Genomic DNA, 20,586 nt, shown 5'->3' with positions numbered 1-20,586 from the left:
TTCCCTTCCTAGGCCTCACCGTCGTCCACCGCCCTGGTGCTCTCGGCGCGGCCTGGTCAACGTGGTCAACGACCGACATGCATCTGAAGTGGACTGTACGTCGAGAGGCCGACAGCTGGGTCCACGGCCGCACGCAGGGAAATGCCTCCTTATTACGTGCAAAATAATGATTCCTCCACCTGACATCAGGGACCCACCGAAAGGGCCTCTGTATTTCGCGAAAAAAACGTTACCGCCGCTGACAGCTCGGACCCACCAGCTATATCTTCGCACGCAAGGAAGTGCCTCCTTATTACGCACAAAAAAAATGAATACTCCCCCTGTTAGCTGGGACCCAGTATAGTGGCAGGCTGACTTGTGGGCCTACTAAGTTGACGGGGACGGAGGGCTTTGTCAACTTAGTCAATATGCACGATTCTAGCTCCAGTGACCGTACGACGTCCATCCAACGGCCGTAGTGCTTCTTCAACCTCTAGTCTTCTTGCTCCAGCCGCCCAAACCAGCACCGGTCGTGCCTCGTGCTCCTGCCTCCCATGGCCGGCTGCGATGCGGCGGAGGCCTCACCGCCCCCTACTACTCCCACCGCTGGCCAGGCCATCCCTCTACTCACCCACACCCCCTGTTATTCTGCGGCGACGACAGCCTCACACCGCAGCGAACCAGTGAACCCTCGTACTCCTCTACGCGTGGGCATCCACTACCGCGTCTTCCCCGGCTCCGCGTCGTCCCCTTCCTAAGCCTCGCCGTTGTTCACCGCCCTGGTGCTCTCGGCGCGGCGTGGTCAACGTGGTCAAGGAACGGCTTCCATCAGACATGGACTGTACGTGGAGAGGCTGACAGCTGGGTCCACGGCCGCAGCAAGGAAGTGCCTCCTTATTACGTGCAAAATAATTATTCCTCCATCTGACGGGCGGGACCCACCGGACGGGCCACCGTATTTCGCGAAAAAAACGTTTGCCCCTGACTGCTGGGACCCACCAGCTACATCTTCGCACGCAAGGAAGTGCGTCCGGGCAAAAAAAATGATTCGCTCCCCTGACTGCTGGGACCCACCAGCTACATCTTCGCAGGCAAGGAAGTGCCTGACAGTCGGGACCCACCTGGTCGAAGCGTACGTAGCGTTGTCATTCTGGTCGCGAATGTGTACGTACATATATACTGGTGGATGTAGAGGCGCGCACGTGTCGTAGTAGAGGCGTGTACGTGTCGTAGTAGAGGCGCGCACGTAGCATGTACACATACGTACAGCGGCCAGGGTGCAAGAAAGAAAATACGGCCATGTATGTGTACATACGGGCGGGGTCTCGAACGCCTACTCGCGCATACGTACGGCCAGGGCTCGTGTACATGGCTGGGTCGGAACGGAGAAACAGCGTCGTCGTCGTGTTCATGGGGAGGCAACGGAATGCGTCGTGTTCATGGGGAGGCAACGGAATGTGTCGTGTTCATCGGGAGGCAACGGAACGCATGGGAGCCAACCGGCTGGGTCGGAATGGAATGCGTGGTCGTGTTCATCGGGAGGGCTTGGACGGAACAGGAGATGGAAACGAGGCCTGGCGTACCGCACAATGGAGGAAACGGACCTCCTACGTTCGGAACGGGGTCCTGTTGATCGGGAGGGGTGTGGTGTACCGCAAAACGGAGGAAACGGACCTCCTACGATCGAAACGGGGGTCCTGTTGATCGGAGGGGTGTGGCGTACCGCAAAACGGACGAAACGGACCTCCTACGGTCGAAACGGGGGTCCTGTTGATCGGGAGGGGTGTGGCGTACCACAAAACGGATGAAACGGACCTCATACGGTCGAAAGGGGGGTCCTCTTCATCGGGAGGGGTGTGGCGTACCGCAAAACGGGACTCCACGGGATACTGTTCATCTCCACCGTCGACCTCCTCCAGCCTCCACGGGCTACCGTCGACCTCCTCCAGCCTCCACGGGCTCCTGTTCATCCAGCCTCCACCGCGCGCTACTCCACCGGCTACTGTTCAACCACCCCTCCACAGGCACCCCTCCACCGTCTACTGTTCATCCAGCCCTCCACACCACGGGGTCCTGTTCAACCACCCCTCCACGGGCACCCCTCCACCGTCTACTGTTCATCCAGCCCTCCACCACACCACGGGGTCCTGTTCATCCAGAGGCAATGCCACCACTCACTGTTCATCCAGACCCCCCCCCCCCCGCAACACTCACTGTTCATCCCAGAGGTAGCATCGATCGGCTTCAATAAGCAGCAGTAGCGAAGGAATAGCTCGATCGGGTTCAGTTAACAGCCATCGATCGATCGCTCGGGTTCAGTAACGCGTAGCCTGCAGTGCAATCGCTCGGGTTCAGTTAGAGCCCTATGCCTCGCTCGGGTTCAGTTAGAGCCAACGCCTCGCACACATGCGCGTACGTGTACGAGAGAAACGCGCATCGCTCGGCCCCCGACCTCCCACCGTAACCGGGACCCGAAATTTTCCTCGCCCTCGCTTCTACCACGGTTTTTTCCGTCATGGACAGCCCAAAGAATGTCATGCAGCTGCGTCTCCGGCCCGCCCAGGACGAAAAGCCCATTTTCTGTCATGGATTTTTGTCATAGAAGTAGGAGCCCACCACATCTATGATGATACCGGGTTTTGTCACAATTATCGTCATAGAAGTGTCATATGTATGACAGAAAAAAAAAATCGTTCGGCCCAAAATGTCACGGATGTGTCTTTTTTTTGTAGTGCAAGATGGGATCTCACAGGTACAGAAGGTTGCGGGAGTGGAAAAGGTGTTTCGTGGCTCTCCCCGATGGTTTCAGGGTATAAGAGTATATATAGGCGAAAGAAGTAGGTCGGTGGAGCTGCGAGGGGCCCACGAGGGTGGGGGCGCGCCCTCCTACCTCGTGGACGCCTTGTGGCTTCCTTGACCTCCACTCCAAGTCTCCTGGATTGCGTTTGTTCCAAAAAAGATCCTCGCGAAGGTTCGTTCCGTTTGGATTCCGTTTGATATTCCTTTTCTGTGAAACACTGAAATAGGCAAAAAAACAGCAATTTGCACTGGGCCTTCGGTTAATAGGTTAGTCCCAAAAATAATATAAAAAGGTATATTAAAGCCCATTAAACATCCAAAACAAATAACATAATAGCATAGAACAAACAAAAATTATAGATACGTTGGAGACGTATCACATCTTATTTTGCTTAGTTCGGCGGCAGCATTATAAGATGATCTCTCACTAAATTTCAAGGTATAAGTGTTCTCCCTGAGTATGCACCGTTGCGATAGTTCGTCGTGCCGAGACACCACGTGATGACCGGGTGTGATAAGCTCTACGTTCACATACAACGGGTGCAAGCCAGTTTTGCACATGCAGAATACTCGGGTTAAACTTGACGAGCCTAGCATATGCAAATATGGCCTCGGAACACTGAGACCGAAAGGTCGAGCGTGAATCATATAGTAGATATGATCAACATAGTAATGTTCACCATTGAAAACTACTCCATCTCACGTGATGATCGGACATGGTTTAGTTGATATGGATCACGTGATCACTTAGATGATTAGAGGGATGTCTATCTAAGTGGGAGTTCTTAAGTAATATGATTAATTGAACTTTAATTTATCATGAACTTAGTACCTGATAGTATTTTGCATGTCTATGTTGTTGTAGATAAATGGCCCGTGTTGTTGTTCCGTTGAATTTTAGTGCGTTCCTAGAGAAAGCTAAGTTGAAAGATGATGGTAGCAATTACACGGACTGGGTCCGTAACTTGAGGATTATCCTCATTGCTGCACAGAAGAATTACGTCCTGGAAGCACCTCTAGGTGCCAAACCCACTGCATGAGCAACGCCAGATGTTATGAACGTCTGGCAGAGCAAAGCTGATGACTACTCGATAGTTCAGTGTGCCATGCTTTACAACTTAGAACCGGGACTTCAACGACGTTTTGAACGTCATGGAGCATATGAGATGTTCCAGGAGTTGAAGTTAATATTTCAAGCAAATGCCCGGATTGAGAGATATGAAGTCTCCAATAAGTTCTATAGCTGCAAAATGGAGGAGAATAGTTCTGTCAGTGAGCATATACTCAAAATGTCTAGGTACCACAATCACTTGACTCAGTTGGGAGTTAATCTTCCAGTTGATAGTTTCATTGACAGAGTTCTTCAATCACTGCCACCAAGCTATAAGAGCTTTGTGATGAACTATAATATGCAAGGGATGGATAAGACGATTCCCGAGCTCTTCGCAATGCTAAAGGTTGTGGAGGTAGAAATCAAGAAGGAGCATCAAGTGTTGATGGTCAACAAGACCACCAGTTTCAAGAAAAAGGGCAAAGGGAAGAAGGGGAACTTCAAGAAGAACATAAAATAAGTTGCTGCTCAAGTGAAGAAGCCCAAGCCTGGACCTAAGCTAGAGACTGAGTGCTTCTACTGCAAAGGGACTGGTCACTGGAAGCGGAACTGCCCCAAGTATTTGGCGGAGAAGAAGGATGGCATAGTGAAAGGTATATTTGATATACATGTTATTGATGTGTACTTAACTAATGCTCGCAGTAGCGCCTGGGTATTTGATACTGGTTCTGTTGCTAATATTTGCAACTCGAAATAGGGTCTACGGATTAAGCAAAGATTGGCTGAGGACGAGGTGACGATGCGCGTGGGAAATGGTTCCAAAGTCGACGTGATCGTCGTCGGCACACTACCTCTACATCTACCTTCGGGATTAGTTTTAGACCTGAATAAATGTTATTTGGTGCCAGCGTTAAGCATGAACATTATATCTGGATCTTGTTTGATGCGAGACGGTTATTCATTTAAATCAGAGAATAATGGTTGTTCTATTTATATGAGTAATATCTGGTCATGCACCCTTGGTGAGTGGTCTATTTTTACTAAATCTTGATAGTAGTGATACACATGTTCATAGTATTGAAGCCAAAAGATATAAGTTTAATAATGATAGTACAACTTATTTGTGGCACTGCCGTTTAGGTCATATTGGTGTAAAGCGCATGAAGAAACTCCATGCTGATGGGCTTTTGGAATCACTTGATTATGAATCACTCGATGCTTGCGAACCATGCCTCATGGGCAAGATGACTAAGACTCCGTTCTCCGGAACAATGGAACGGGCAACAGACTTGTTGGAAATAATACATGCTGATGTATGTGGTCCGATGAGTATTGATGCTCGCGGCGGGTATCGTTATTTTCTGACCTTCACAGATGATTTGAGCAGATATGGGTACATCTACTTGATGAAACATAAGTCTGAAACATTTGAAAAGTTCAAAGAATTTCAGAGTGAAGTGGAAAATCATCGTAACAAGAAAATAAAGTTTCTATGATCTGATCATGGAGAAGAATATTTGAGTTACGAGTTTGGTCTTTATTTGAAACAATGCGGAATAGTTTCGCAATTCACGCCACCCGGAACACCACAGCGTAATGGTGTGTCTGAACGTCGTAATCGTACTTTATTAGATATGGTGCGATCTATGATGTCTCTTACTGATTTACCGCTATCTTTTTGGGGTTATGCTTTAGAGACGGCTGCATTCACGTTAAATAGGGCACCATCTAAATCCATTGAGACGACACCTTATGAACTGTGGTTTGGCAAGAAACCCAAGTTGTCGTTTCTTAAAGTTTGGGGTTGTGATGCTTATGTGAAAAAGCTTCAACCTTCTAAGCTCGAACCCAAATCAGAGAAATGTGTCTTCATAGGATACCCAAAGGAGACTGTTGGGTACACCTTCTATCACAGATCCGAAGGCAAGATATTCGTTGCTAAGAATGGATCCTTTCTAGAGAAGGAGTTTCTCTCGAAAGAAGTGAGTGGGAGGAAAGTGGAACTTGATGAGGTAATTGTACCTTCTCCCGAGTTGGAAAGTAGTACATCACAGAAGTCAGTTCCAGTGATTCCTACACCAACTAGTGAGGAAGCTGATGATGATGATCCTGAAACTTCTGATCAAGTTACTACCGAACCTCGTAGGTCAACCAGAGTAAGATCCGCACCAGAGTGGTACGGTAATCCTGTTCTGGAGGTCATGTTACTTGACCATGACGAACCTACGAACTATGAGGAAGCGATGATGAGCCCAGATTCCGCAAAATTGCTTGAGGCCATGAAATCTGAGATGGGATCCATGTATGAGAACAAAGTGTGGACTTTGGTTGACTTGCCCGATGATCGGCAAGCCATAGAGAATAAATGGATCTTCAAGAAGAAGACTGACACTGACAGTAATGTTATTGTCTACAAAGCTCGACTTGTTGCGAAAGGTTTTCGACAAGTTCAAGGAGTTGACTACGATGAGACCTTCTCACACGTAGCGGTGCTTAAGTCCGTCCGAATCATGTTAGCAATTGCAACATTTTATGATTATGAAATTTGGCAAATGGATGTCAAAACTGCATTCCTTAATGGATATCTTAAAGAAGAGTTGTATATGATGCAACCAAAAGGTTTTGTCGATCCAAAAGGTGCTAACAAAGTGTGTAAGCTCCAGCGATCCATTTATGGACTGGTGCAAGCATCTCGGAGTTGGAATATACGCTTTGATAGTGTGATCAAAGCATATGGTTTTATATAGACTTTTGGAGAAGCCTGTATTTACAAGAAAGTGAGAGGGAGCTCTATAGCATTTCTGATATTATATGTGGATGACATATTGTTGATCGGAAATGATACTGAATTTCTGAATAGCATAAAAGGATACTTGAATAAGAATTTTTCAATGAAAGACCTCGGTGAAGCTGCTTATATATTAGGCATCAAGATCTATAGAGATAGATCAAGATGCTTAATTGGACTTTCACAAAGCACATACCTTGATAAAGTTTTGAAGAAGTTCAAAATGGATCAAGCAAAGAAAGGGTTCTTGCCTGTGTTACAAAGTGTGAAGTTGAGTCAGACTCAATGCCCGACCACTTCAGAAGATAGAGAAAAAAATGAAAGTCATTCCCTATGCTTCAGCCATAGGTTCTATCATGTATGCAATGCTATGTACCAGGCCTGATGTGTGCCTTGCTATTACTTTAGCAGGGAGGTACCAAAGTAATCCAGGAGTGGATCACTGGACAGCGGTCAAGAACATCCTTAAATACCTGAAAAGGACTAAGGATATGTTTCTCGTTTATGGAGGTGACAAAGAGCTCGTCGTAAACGGTTACGTCGATGCAAGCTTTGACACTAATCCGGGTGACTCTAAGTCACAAACCGGATACGTATTTTTATTAAATGGTGGAGCTGTCAGTTGGTGCAGTTTCAAGTAGAGCGTTGTGGCGGGATCTACGTGTGAAGCGGAGTACATAGCTGCTTTGGAAGCAGCAAATGAAGGTGTCTGGATGAAGGAGTTCATATCCGATCTAGGTGTCATACCTAGTGCATCGGGTCCAATGAAAATCTTTTGTGACAATACTGGTGCAATTGCCTTGGCAAAGGAATCCAGATTTCACAAGAGAACCAAGCACATCAAGAGACGCTTCAATTCCATCCGCGATCAAGTCAAGGAGGGAGACATAGAGATTTGCAAAATACATACGGATCTGAATGTTGCAGACCCGTTGACTAAGCCTCTCTCACGAGCAAAACATGATTAGCACCAAGACTCCATGGGTGTTAGAATCATTACTGTGTAATCTAGATTATTGACTCTAGTGCAAGTGGGAGACTGAAGGAAATATGCCCTAGAGGCAATAATAAAGTTGTTATTTATATTTCCTTATATCATCATAAATGTTTATTATTCATGCTAGAATTGTATTAACCGGAAACTTAGTACATGTGTGAATACATAGACAAACAAAGTGTCACTAGTATGCCTCTACTTGACTAGCTCGTTGATCAAAGATGGTTAAATTTCCTAGCCATGGACAAGAGTTGTCATTTGATTAACGGGATCACATCATTAGATAATGATGTGATTGACTTGACCCATCTGTTAGCTTAGCACTATGATCGTTTAGTTTATTGCTATTGCTTTCTTCATAACTTATACATGTTCCTATGACTATGAGATTATGCAACTCCCGAATACCAGAGGAACACTTAGTGTGCTATCAAACATCACAACGTAACTGGGTGATTATAAAGATGCTCTACAGGTGTCTCCGGTGGTGTTAGTTGAGTTGGCATAGATCGAGATTGGGATTTGTCACTCCAATTGTCGGAGAGGTATCTCTGGGCCCTCTCGGTAATGCACATCACTATAAGCCTTGCAAGCAATGCGACTAATGAGTTAGTTACGGGATGATGCATTACGGAACGAGTAAAGAGACTTGCCGGTAACGAGATTGAACTAGGTATTGAGATACCGACGATCAAATCTCGGGCAAGTAACATACCGATGACAAAGGGAACAACGTATGCTGTTATGCGGTTTGACCGATAAAGATCTTCGTAGAATATGTAGGAGCCAATATGAGCATCCAGGTTCCGCTATTGGTTGACCGGAGATGAATCTCGGTCATGTCTACATAGTTCTCGAACCCGTAGGGTCCGCACGTTTAACGTTCGATGACGATCGATATTACGAGTTTATGTGTTTTGATTTACTGAAGGTTGTTCAGAGTCCCGGATGTGATCACGGATATGACGAGGAGTCTCGAAATGGTCGAGACATAAAGTTCGATATATTGGAAGGATATGTTTGGACACTGGAATGGTTCCGGATGAGTTCGGGCATTTTCCGGAGTACCGGGAGGTTACCGGAACCCCCGGGGGTCAATGAGCCTTATTGGGCCTTAGTGGGAGAGAGGAGGAGGCGGCCAAGGTGGGGGCTCCCCCCCCCCAAGCCCAATCCGAATTGGGAAGGGCCCCCCCTTTCCTTCTCTCCCTCTCCCTCTTCCTTCTTCTCCTACTCCAACTAGGGAAGGGGGGGAATCCTACTCCCACTGGGAGTAGGACTCCCCCTTGGGCGCGCCATAGAGAGGGCCGACCCTCCCCTCCTCCACTCCTTTATATACGGGGGAGGGGGCACCCCATAGACACACAAGTTGATTGTTTAGTCGTGTGCGGTGCCCCCTCCACAGATTTCCACCTCGGTCATATCGTTGTAGTGCTTAGGCGAAGCCCTGCGTCGGTAACTTCAACAACACCGTCATCACGCTGTCGTGCTGACGAAACTCTCCCTCGACCTCAGCTGGATCTAGAGTTCGTGGGACACCACCGAGCTGAACGTGTGCAGATCGCGGAGGTGCCGTACCTTCGGTGCTAGCATCGGTCGGATCGTGAAGACGTACGACTACATCAACCGTGTTGTCATAAGGCTTCCGCTTTCGGTCTACGAGGGTACGTGGAACACTCTCCCCTCTCGTTGCTATGCATCACCTAGATAGATCTTGCGTGATCGTAGGAATTTTTTTGAAATTACTGCGTTCCCCAACAATAACGTATTTCACATCATGTATTAACCATATCACATCACAACATGCCCTGCAAAAACAAGTTAGACGTCCTCTACTTTGTTGTTGCAAGTTTTACGTGGCTGCTACGGGCTTCTAGCAAGAACCGTTCTTACCTACGCATCAAAACCACAACGGTGTTTCGTCAAGTTTGTTATTTTAACCTTCTTCAAGGACCGGCCGCAGTCAAATTAGATTCAACTAAAGTAGGAGAAACAGACACCTTCCAGCCACCTTTATGCAAAACTAGTTGCATGTCTGTCGGTGGAACCGGTCTCATGAACGTGGTCATGTAAGGTTGGTCCGGGCCGCTTCATCCAACAATACCGCCAAATCAAAATAAAACATTGGTGGTAAGCAGTATGACTATCACCGTCCACAACTCTTTGTGTTCTACTCGTGCATATCATCTACGCATAGACCTGGCTCTCACGCAAGATCTATCTAGGAGATGCATAGCAACGAGGGGGGAGAGTGTATCTACGTACCCTCGTAGACCGTATGCGGAAGCATTTCACAACGCGGTTGATGTAGTCGAACTTTCTTCGCGCTCCACCGACCGAGTACCGTACGTACGGCACCTCCGAGTTCTGCACACGTTCAGCTCGGTGACGTCCCTCGCCTTCTTGATCTAGCAAGGTGTCGAGGTTGTAGATGAGTTCCGTCAGCACGACGGCGTGGTGACGGTGATGGTGAAGTAATCCTCGCAGGGCTTCGCCTAAGCACCGCGACAATATGACCGGGGGTGTAAACTGTGGAGGGGGGCGCCGCACACGACTAACAATTGATGTTGTGTGTTCTAGGCGCCCCCCTCCACACATATATATAGGTAGGAGGGGAGGAGAGGCAGCCAGGGGGCGCCCCAAGTAGGATCTGAATTCTACTTGGGGTTTCCCCAAGTGGCGCCCCCCTTTCCTTTTTCCACCAGAGAAGAAAGGGAAGGGGGAAGAGAGAAAGGAAGGGGGGCCAAACCCCCCCCCCTTTTTCCTTCTCCTATTCGGCCTCCTGCCTAAGAGGGGGCGCGCCACCCCTTTTGGGCTGGTGTGTTCCCCTCTTATGGCCCATATCTTCCCCCCGGGGGTTCCGGTAACCCCCCCCCCCCCCCCCCGGGGGTACTCTGATAATTACCCAATACACTCCGGAACATTTCCGGTGTCCGAATACTATCGTCCTATATTTCAATCTTTACCTCTCGACCATTTCGAGACTCCTCGTCATGTCCGTTGATCTCATCCGGGACTCCGAACAACATTCGGTCACCAAATCACATAACTCATATAGTACAATATCGTCATCGAACGTTAAGCGTGCGGACCCTACGGGTTCGAGAACTATGTAGACATGACCGAGACACCTCTCTGGTCAATAACTAACAGCGGAACCTGGATGGTCATATTGGCTCCTACATATTCTACGAAGATCTTTATAGGTCGAACCGTTATGACAACATACACAATTCCCTTTGTCCGTCGTTATGTTACTTGCCCGAGATTCGATCGTTGGTATCTCTATACCTAGTTCAATCTCATTACCGGCAAGTCTCTTTACCCGTTCCGTAATACATCATCCCGTGACTAACTCATTAGTCATTTGCTTGCAAGGCTTATTATGATGTGCATTACCGAGAGGGCCCAGAGATACCTCTCCGATACTCGGAGTGACAAATCCTAATCTCGATTCATGCCAACCCAACAAAACACCTTCGGAGATACCTGTAGAGCATCTTTATAATCACCCAGTTACGTTGTGACGTTTGATAGCACACAAGGTATTCCTCCGCTATTCGGGAGTTGCATGATCTCATAGTTAAAGAAATATGCATTTGACATACATGAAAGCAGTAGCAATAAAACTGAACGATCAATATGCTAAGCTAACGGATGGATCTTGTCCATCACATCATTCTCCTAATGATGTGATCCCATTATCAAATGACAACTCATGTCCATGGTTAGGAAACCTTAACCATCTTTGATCAACAAGCTAGTCTAGTAGAGGCTCACTATGGACACAATGTTTGTCTATGTATTCACACATGTATTTAGGTTTCCGATCAATACAATTCTAGCATGAATAGTAAACATTTATCATGAATAAGGAAATATAAAATAACAACTTTATTATTGCCTCTAGGGCATATTTCCTTCATATTTAAGCAATGGCGTGATAAGATTAGAGAAAATTGTTGGGCATCCAGGAATATATTCTTTTCAATCTTGAAGAGACTATATAAGATCCAATAAAATTGAATGTTTCACATGATTATTCATCTTTCCCTTTGTCTTGTTATTTTGTTTTGTCCTCGCGATATTATCTTGTAGACCAAAGGAAGTTGGGGACGAATTTTCTCCAAGAAAGGGATGATGATATGAACATGATCATGGTTGCCTACAAGTTTATACTACGTGGAAATATTAGTTGAAAGGATTTGTTGAGTCGAACAAAACATCATGTGACATTCATAAACATTTGGAGAAGTTTGCAAAGGTGAAAGCTAAACTTATGCATTCGATGAAGTATTTGTGTTGCCATATGGGCATACCGCCAGAAACTACATCAAATTTAGGTGGTGTTTGGTTCTCTAGTCTTAGGACTTTTTCTAGTCCCTAGGACTTTTTAAAAAAAGACTCTTAAGGAGGTGCTTCTAAGGACTTTTAGCAAAAAGTCCCAAAAAAGCCCTCCCTGTTTGGTTTGCTAGGGACTTTTAGGGTTTTTTTAGTCCCAACACAAAAAAGTTCCTGGAACCAAACACCCCCTTACTTTCCAACGCAAGAAATCTCACATCATTTGGAGTTTGAGTCAAGCGTTCTGGTCATTCTTGTGGAAGGTGTCTAGGCTATCAAGGCTTCGCGAATTTCCGAGTAGCTCTCCAACAACTTCCAAAGCTGACGGCTTATTCCCCCAAGGAAGCCATGCAAAGCTGGTAATTTAACATTTTCACACCTAAGGGATTGTCCTTGCTATAAAACCCATATAATATGAATATATATTTCGTAATGAGCAAGTTAGATGTTGATATATTTTAATATAAAAACTGATCAAATTAAATGAAGCTTGACTTAAAATTAACAATTCTTTTAGAACCGATGGGTATATCTTGCATTTTATTCAAGCGTGAGACTAAAACATCAAAACACGAGTCACTGGTACAGAAGATATAGGCCGGTGCCCCGGTGCCGTACAACGCAAAACCGGAGACTCGACAGTGACTTGCTCGATCCTGGTGAACGTTGGCGGCAGTCATCACTACTCTGCTTTCTTTCCAAGCCCAAGGTCCGGCGGCATGAGCTCCGTCACCTTCCTCGCGGCCGGCCTGGCCTTGAGCCCCTCCCACCACGCGTTCACGTGGGGGAGCTCCGCCACCAGCGGCGCGTACTCCGTCTCCATGAAGTAGCGCGTGAAGGGGAAGTGGCTGAGGTCGGCGAGGCTGATGTCGTCCCCGGCGAGGTACCTGGACGCCGACAGCCGTGCCTCGTACACCTCCAGCACCTTCTTGAGCTTGGCTACGTTCTCGTCCACCACCGCCTGGTCCCGCGCGCCGCCCAGTAGCGGCAAGATGATGCACTGCACCACGATGGCGCTGGCCGCGGGGTTGTACTGGTGGGCCTCCACCTCCAGCCACACGTCCACCATCGCCTCCGCCTCCGGCGAGCCGCAGCCCAGCAGCTCCGGCTTGTGCTTCCGGAGCACGTGCCTCGCGATCGCGCGCGACTCTGCGTGTGGGATTTCAGATTGTCAAGAACTCGTTCCTGCTCCAGAGAAGAGAGGATAATGGAAGTAGGTGTACCGAAGAGGGTGAGGTCGCCGTCCTCGAGGACGGGGACCTGGCCGAAGGGGTTCCGGGCGAGGAAGTCCGGCTGGCGGTGGTCGCCGGCCGCGCGGCTCATGGACACGAGCTCGTACTCGACGCCGGCCTCCTCCAGGCACAGCAGTGGGCGCGCCACGAACGGCGACACGGCCCACCCGTACACCTTCACCGCCGGCGCCATCCAACCTTGCTTGGTTTGCTCTGCTCCACTAGCTTCCGCTTCTTGGAGATGGACGCGTGTTGCGCTCTGCTAGCTTGATTGCGCTCATACACATAGCGGAGTTGGTTAAATAGGCAGGCCGAGGCGTCACTGCTTGCGTCCTCATCTGATCGACGATGCAGTCCGGATCCCCATCGTCGTACTATGATGTTTTTTGTAAGCCCGGTGGGTGAGATGTCGCATGGGCAGTTCGTCGCCGAGCAACTTTTTCATCATTTTTCCAGTAAACATTTGGAACATGTTTTCTTAATGACTTTAAGAAAGAAACTGGGGCATGAACTTTGGGCTATTGTGGGCGAAGGTGAGACCGATTTAACATCTTCCTCCATGTAACTAAGGCATCTTCAAAACAGTTCGAAGTTTGCGGCATAAGATCCAAACAGGGCATCAAAATTAAATTTACAAAAAAGAAGATGCTAAGGACCAATAATACTTCAATATTCTAATCATAAAACAAGCCTGATACTTCTTTTTAGAATCACAACAAGCCAAGACACGAGGCATATCAAATGATATCAGCATGCGTATATATATCAATCTAACCGGGCGGCCAACACTATTCCAAAAACGCTAACGAAAGTGTAATTGACGTTCTTATATTTCAAGGCAGAAATCTGCAACCCTTCAAAGATCGGCCCTCCCGGGGTATCGTGGGAACGGGATGACATCTCTGATGTTCTCCAGGCCGGTGGCGAAAAGGATCATCCTCTCGAACCCCAGGCCGAACCCGCTGTGCTTCACTGAGCCAAAGCGTCGGAGGTCCAGGTACCACTCATACGGCTCCAGAGGAAGATCTGCGTCCAGTATCCTACAGAACAAGATGTTACGCAGTCAGCTCACAGGTCATAAAGAAATAATCCATAAGTTTGTATTCTTTATCTAGAGCTCTTCACAGTTACAACATCAGCCAAGAACATGAGAATGCAAGTTTTTACAGTACAAAATGTATTCATTAACATCGATTTGTACCCAAAAAAAGGCTAACGGGAAGATTACCAAAATAAAAGGATGCCCATATCATAAAATAATGTAAAATGATCTCAGATTGCTAGTGTTTAGTGAACCAAAACCATACTGCACGTTGGGATGACGCAACTACTATCATCATCATGTTGAGTGCGTCAATCCACAACAGTGTTCAACAGTATCAGACACTAACCAACAGACATCCTGGTGTTAAACAAAACTAAGATAATATATGCCATAAGCAAAAACAAACAACTCAGGTAGAAAGTCCACAACTCTCTAACAACAGGGTGATCAGTACAAAAAAATCTACTTGTACAAGAAAAAAGCAGATCTTCACTCGACTTTGAATCATTCAAGTAGCAACAAGAATAAAATAACATGTAAAAGTCACTGAGACACAAAATAGTCCACAGTCAAATTTAGGTGATGCTACCTTTGCTTAAGAATATCAAGACGCTCCTCCCTTTGGCTTCCACCGATTAATTCACCAACCTAGGAAAATAGTACTCAAAAAGTAAGTTATCACAACTATAGATTTAAGGCATGAATCAGTACTGAACCTACCGGGCACAATTCCCACTGTCATACTTAACAAAGAATATGAAAGCAGATACAAAAATTGAACTGTGGAATAATCATCATTGCAAGACACAGTACTGAACCTACCGGGCACAATTCCCACTGTCATACTTAACAAAGAATATAAAAGCAGATACAAAAATTGAACTGTGGAATAATCATCATTGCAAGACTATTGCCTTTGCAAAAGTATAAAATCATTTGATATCATGATTTAACAGATTGTGTACCTTGGGAACAAGAACATCCATTGCAGCTACTGTCTTCTGGTCATCATTGAGCCTCATGTAAAATGCCTTTATTCCTTTTGGGTAGTTATACACAATAACTGGCCTCCTAAATATCACCTCAGTCAAATACCTTCATACCAAAAGAAAGAATTACAAATTTAAACAAGGGTAAATAACTGATACCAAAATAGCAGTAGAAATTCCAATCTCCATACCTCTCATGCTCAGACGCTAAATCAATTCCCCATTCAACCTTGTTCTCAAACTTCTTATCTACACCTTCTAAGATCTCCACAGCCTTTGTATATGAAATGCGTTCAAACGGAGTAGAGGAAACAAGCTCCAGACGCTCAATTGCGGTCTTGTCCACATGTTTAACCATGAATTCCATGTCTTCTCGGCAATGCTTGAGTAACCATTTGCACAGGTACTGTACATACCTTTCAGCACAGTTCATATCATCCTGTAGCACGGTTCATTAAGGCCAACATTAATACCATTCACCAAAATAATTTCACGGAATAATCTAGATAGGTAAGCCAGGCCAGAAATAATCTGAATGTAGTTAAGATGGGCTCACCTGCAAGTTTGCAAATGCAATTTCTGGTTCAACCATCCAAAACTCTGCCAAATGTCTTGATGTATGTGAGTTCTCTGCCCGGAATGTCGGTCCAAAGGTATACACATTACTGAGAGCACAAGCATAAGTTTCGACCTGAAGTTGGCCTGAAACGGTCAGAAAAGCTTGACGCTTGAAGAAGTCATTCTCAAACGCAATTTTCCCATCACCCTTGAGTGGAAGTCCAGGTTTCAACTTAGACCTCTCTTCCACCCTTAACACATTCTCTTTAGCTTTTGTAAGCACGGAAACAGCAGCAGTTATCTCTTGCTTGCTAGCTTTTGCTGCTTTCAGTTGAGCAACTGCATCTCCTTTCTCTTTAACAACAAGCTTAGCAGCCTCAACGTCAGCTTCTGATGGTGCAGGGTTCTCCTTAAGCTCCTTCTCCACCTTTTCAGCCTGGCTGAATAAGGCAGTGACTTGGAACATCTCACCTGCACCCTCACAGTCGCTGGTGGTTATTATGGGGGTGTGAATATACAAAAATCCATTTTCATCGAAAAAACTGTGGGTTGCATAGGCAAGCTGGTGCCTTATCCGAGCAACTGCGCCTATCTGCAGAAGATTAGAGAGCAAGTGTTAAGCTAATTCTTACGAACCAAAGCAGAGGGGAATCAGCGTGAAATAATGAATTGCAAGAAGGTAACATATTTCTTTCCCATTACTGCGGAATCTAGCCTTGGTATACTGTACACCAATATCCTTAGCAAATTCATCAAAATGCTAGCCAGCTTTTCATCAACTATATTTCACCATGTAAGAACAAAACAAAGTATAGAACCCCCACGGTGAAATAGTCCGATTGCATATGTGGTGGATACTTCAGAAATAGTAAATCAAGACATAACTCCTCCATCTATAGTAACATATCACAGCCAAGAAAATCCAGCATCCATTCATTAGCGGCCTGAATTAACTAATGCCTCCCATTAACAGAGTAAAAAAAACATAACAGAAAACTATATCATGAACCTACAGCCTTTAAGTTCATAATACATCAAGCAACCAAGCCTATGACACCCTAGTATGCTGCAAACTCCATAGCTTTAACTAACTAAAATTCTCACTGGGGAATTGCAAAATGAATGCTGAGAGGTAAGACTGAAACTACTCATTTTGATTAGGTGGCACAAATGAAGCAAGATTACCAGTACAAAAGAAGATACAAAAAGACAGCCTATCATTCGGTAATTCCAAAGGGGTAAGCCTCACAGGAATAAATGGATACTGGCATTACTATCAAGAAACTGCAGATTCTAAGAGTCAACTCATCGAACTATAAAAAAGGCCAAAACACTTAATTTCTGTATTTGGACTGTCTCAATAATCAGCAAGGGTGAGTAGAAATGAGCAAACACTACATCAGCGGATACAGCCGTACACGGAAAGTTCTGGTTTCATATGAATCACTCGACATTCTCACGACATCGTCCAAAATCCAATTCAATGCATGAGAACAAGAACAAAAACTACGATCTATACCGTGTTGGTGCGTGCGCGGAGGTGGACAAAGTCCCTGAGTGTCTCGAGCGTGATCTTGGTCTTGGGCAGCGGGTAGGCGGCGGCGTCCACCTCCCCGAGCTCGATGACCCGCTCCACCTTCAACTCGATACGCTGCTTGGCTTCCGCGGGGGGCTTCTTGAGCACGCCCTCGACGAGCACGGAGGTGCCCGTGTGGGTGAGGCTTGCGAGCGGATGCACGTCCTTTTCGACCATGACCTGGAGGTTCCCCTGGCAGGACCCGTCGTTGACCTCGAGGAAGGCGAACTCGCCCTTGCCCTGCTGGCGGCCGGTCTTGACCCAGCCGCCGACGACCACGCGCTCCCCGGCCATGGCGTCGCCGGCGTCCAGGATGGCGCGGATGCGGGTGCGGGAGGTCGGTGGCTCGAGGTCCGAGGAGGGCGGCGAGGAGATGGAGGCGGCGGCCAGCTGCGCCGTCGGCGGGGCCGATGCCGCGTCGTCGGCCATGGCGGCGGGTTCGGGCGGGCGGGCTCCGGGGGCTGTGGCGGCTGCGAGGGGATTAGGGTTTTTGGGTGGTGCGCGCGTCTGGACTGCCTACTTGGTGGTGGCCCGGTGGATAGGCTGCGGTGAGGGAAGAGGAGGACGAGGGGCTCCACAGCCGTCGGATTAGCATTTTTTTTTCTTCCGAGAATGTACCAATGGCTCTCACAAAACGAACTAAAACCTCCTCCACCCAGTCATGCCGCCCTCCACTCCTTCAATTCCGCCAAGATGGCAATAGCCAAGTCAGGCGCCTGCAATTGTTGGTTAGTCCCGTGAAAAACTCTCGCGTTGTGTTGCTTTCAGAGGGCCCAAATTGTCACGATGACGAGAGTGTCAAATCCACGCTTCCATCCACTACTGAGGTTTCGTCGACGCTCCAGCCACCAATCCAACAAGTGATTCTAAACCTCTGGGATGTTGCCCTGCAAACCCAAAGCAGCAAAGATGTTGTGCCACACTTCCCTAGCATACACGCACTACACCAAGATGTGTTCCGCATTGTCCTCCTCTTGAAGGCAGGTGTAGCATGCCGAAGGTAGATCCTGCAGACCATGCCTCGCTCTCTTATCCGACGTCCAAATTCGATGTTGCACCGCCAACTAAGCAAAGATCTTACACTTAAGAAGAGCCCAACTTCTCCAAATGCATGAGGCATATGGCACCCTCTCCGTTCCGAGGCACAGTCGGTGATAAGTAGAGCGAGTTGTGTAGTTACCGGACGGATCCGCCGGCCACGAGAAAGAATCCTCGCTCGAAGGGTCACGAATGACCATACTTATAGCCATATTAAGGTGCAAGAGTTGCAAATGGCCCCTAAAGTTTAGCTCACCAGATAAATCCAGCAACCACCTGCCATTGTCCAATCCTTCCTGAACCGTCCTTTTGTTTGTAGTCCCCGTGTCCACTTGGCGTGTATGTATGGCGCTATGTCTTTGACCGAGAAGCCATGTATCCATCTATCCCTCCAGAACAATACCTTATTTCCTCTCCCAACTTCTATGTGAGCAAGGCTATCAAAAACCGCACGGGCTTCCCGATCCACTGCCATCGGCAATCCTTGCCACGGCCTCTCTGAGTCTGTCCGCCGTAACCACTCCCAACGTACTCTCAGTGCCAAACCTTGGAGCCGTAGATCTCGCGCCCCCAGACCGCCAAGCCAAGCTGGCTTACAAACCATATCCAAGCAACCAAGCATTGACCTTCATTAGCCCTGTTTTTGCCGGCTCAGAAGAAACCACACATCCATTGGTCAATTTCTTCGAACACCCACAGAGGAGCATCTTCGATCATGAAATGGTGTATGGGATTGGCCGCAATCACCGATTTGACTAGAACAAGCCTTCCCAGACGGTGCAACAAGACCCTCTGCCATGCCAGAGCAAAGCTCTTTGCTTGATCCAACATAGGCTGCCTTTCCGCTCTAGTGAGCTGTCTAATCGCTAGCTGCAGACCAAGGTATTTACATGGGAAGTTTCCCAGGCGACAGTTAAGCAACGACGCCACTCAATTCTTGTCAGCCTCGTTACCATGGATCATGATTGCCAGAGATTTATGGTAATTCACCCGCAAACATGACGCAGCACCAAACACCTGAAGAATTGTCATGATGAAAGTAAGATCAGACTCCCTTGGCTTAACAAATAGAGCCACGTCATCCACATAAATCGACACTGATTGATGTGTCGCGATGCCTGTAAAAGTACTGATCACTCCCATACTAGCAGCTTTGATCATGATCTTGGAGAGCACATCCATGGCGATCAGAACAGCAAAGGCGAGACGGGGTCACCCTGCCTGAGACCCTTGACATGCATGAAGCTTTTCTCGGGCACCCCATTCACGATCACTTTGGTACTAGATGTCCTGAATAAGATGGAGATCCAGTCGCACCACTTTTGACCAAAGCCTTTGCTTCTCATCACCTCAAAAAGAAAAGGCCAAGCGAGCGAGTCAAACGCACGTGAAATGTCCAACTTCAGAAACACTCCTGCCTCTTTCCGAGCATGGATCTTCCTAGCCACTTCCGTCATGTAAATGTTTCCAATCAGCATTTGAAGGGGCTGCTCCCATGATATTGGGTTGTCTGCATCTCTTGTTCTTTGGATGCAATTTTCTAGCAAAAATGTCTCATTTTGCATATATATATATATATATATATATATATATAATGATAAGGCACTTAAGATAACTATAATGATATTATATTGGCGTCCAAAATGCAAATTATATTATTAAGTTTATTTAGGGCCACCCGGGATTGAAGTCCGATTCAATATATGCACCAAATTATACCATTGATCTACAGCTGGATCGTAGCATAGTTTAAAAGTTGAGTTGGACCGGCGGTTGGACCGAGAAATGGGGATCAGTGCCCTCTCAGGTTGGTTAAGCGATGTGGACCGTCCATGCCATCGAACCAATGGGATTTGTGATGAGGCACTTTCGAACCATGCACCAAACTGGACAATCAAACTACGATTGGAATTGAGAAATGTTGCACCTTTGGTTCGCCTTAAAATGTGTGCACCTCTCCTATGTGGTTTCTGTGTAATAGCCTTCATTACTTCATGCTCCCTCCGTCACACAATATGAGACGTTTTTTGCAAGCTAAACAGCTTGCAAAAACTTCTTATATTATGGGACTGAGGGAGTGGTTGCTTCCTAAAACAGTTGCTAAAATTATGTTAAAATGTTGGCTTGTAAAATTAATTGCTCCTAAAAATCATGTGTGTAGAAAAATACAATTCAATTTATTCCTTGCTCTTATGT

General features: G+C 46.9%; 2 protein-coding genes across 2 annotated transcripts; both read right to left on the bottom strand.

Moving 5' to 3' along the window:
- Positions 1 to 12,463: 12,463 nt before the first annotated feature.
- On the bottom strand, positions 12,464 to 13,728 carry LOC109732031 (glutathione S-transferase 4). The gene is made up of 2 exons (XM_020291221.4): positions 13,176 to 13,728; positions 12,464 to 13,101 (listed from the first exon to the last, which is right to left on the bottom strand). The coding sequence occupies exons 1-2, from the start codon at positions 13,375 to 13,377 to the stop codon at positions 12,635 to 12,637; spliced, it is 669 nt and encodes a 222-aa protein (XP_020146810.1). The 5' UTR covers positions 13,378 to 13,728; the 3' UTR covers positions 12,464 to 12,634.
- Positions 13,729 to 13,833: 105 nt separating this feature from the next.
- LOC109732030 (asparagine--tRNA ligase, cytoplasmic 1) lies at positions 13,834 to 17,897 on the bottom strand. The gene is made up of 6 exons (XM_020291220.4): positions 17,296 to 17,897; positions 15,775 to 16,368; positions 15,410 to 15,657; positions 15,195 to 15,324; positions 14,819 to 14,877; positions 13,834 to 14,224 (listed from the first exon to the last, which is right to left on the bottom strand). Exons 1-6 carry the CDS (start codon positions 17,779 to 17,781, stop codon positions 14,041 to 14,043), a joined length of 1,701 nt encoding a protein of 566 aa, XP_020146809.1. The 5' UTR covers positions 17,782 to 17,897; the 3' UTR covers positions 13,834 to 14,040.
- Between the last annotated feature and the right edge of the window lie 2,689 nt (positions 17,898 to 20,586).

This window comes from Aegilops tauschii, chromosome 1 (genome assembly GCF_002575655.3).
Source record: "Aegilops tauschii subsp. strangulata cultivar AL8/78 chromosome 1, Aet v6.0, whole genome shotgun sequence".
Classification (NCBI taxonomy): Eukaryota; Viridiplantae; Streptophyta; class Magnoliopsida; order Poales; family Poaceae; genus Aegilops; species Aegilops tauschii.
The sequence above is the reverse complement of the archived record's forward strand: the minus strand, read 5'-3'. Positions and strand labels throughout refer to the sequence as shown.

Bases quoted from the DNA above. Each gene is read 5' to 3' on its own strand.
- LOC109732031 (XM_020291221.4), bottom strand. From the start codon at position 13,377: ATGGCGCCGGCGGTGAAGGTGTACGGGTGGGCCGTGTCGCCGTTCGTG. The intron at 13,102-13,175 runs GTACACCTACTT...TCCCACACGCAG, and splicing joins CGGCGACCTCACCCTCTTCG to AGTCGCGCGCGATCGCGAGG.
- LOC109732030 (XM_020291220.4), bottom strand. From the start codon at position 17,781: ATGGCCGACGACGCGGCATCGGCCCCGCCGACGGCGCAGCTGGCCGCC. The intron at 14,878-15,194 runs GTACACAATCTG...CTATTTTCCTAG, and splicing joins TGGATGTTCTTGTTCCCAAG to GTTGGTGAATTAATCGGTGG. The intron at 14,225-14,818 runs GTAGCATCACCT...CTTGTTCTGTAG, and splicing joins CTTGATATTCTTAAGCAAAG to GATACTGGACGCAGATCTTC.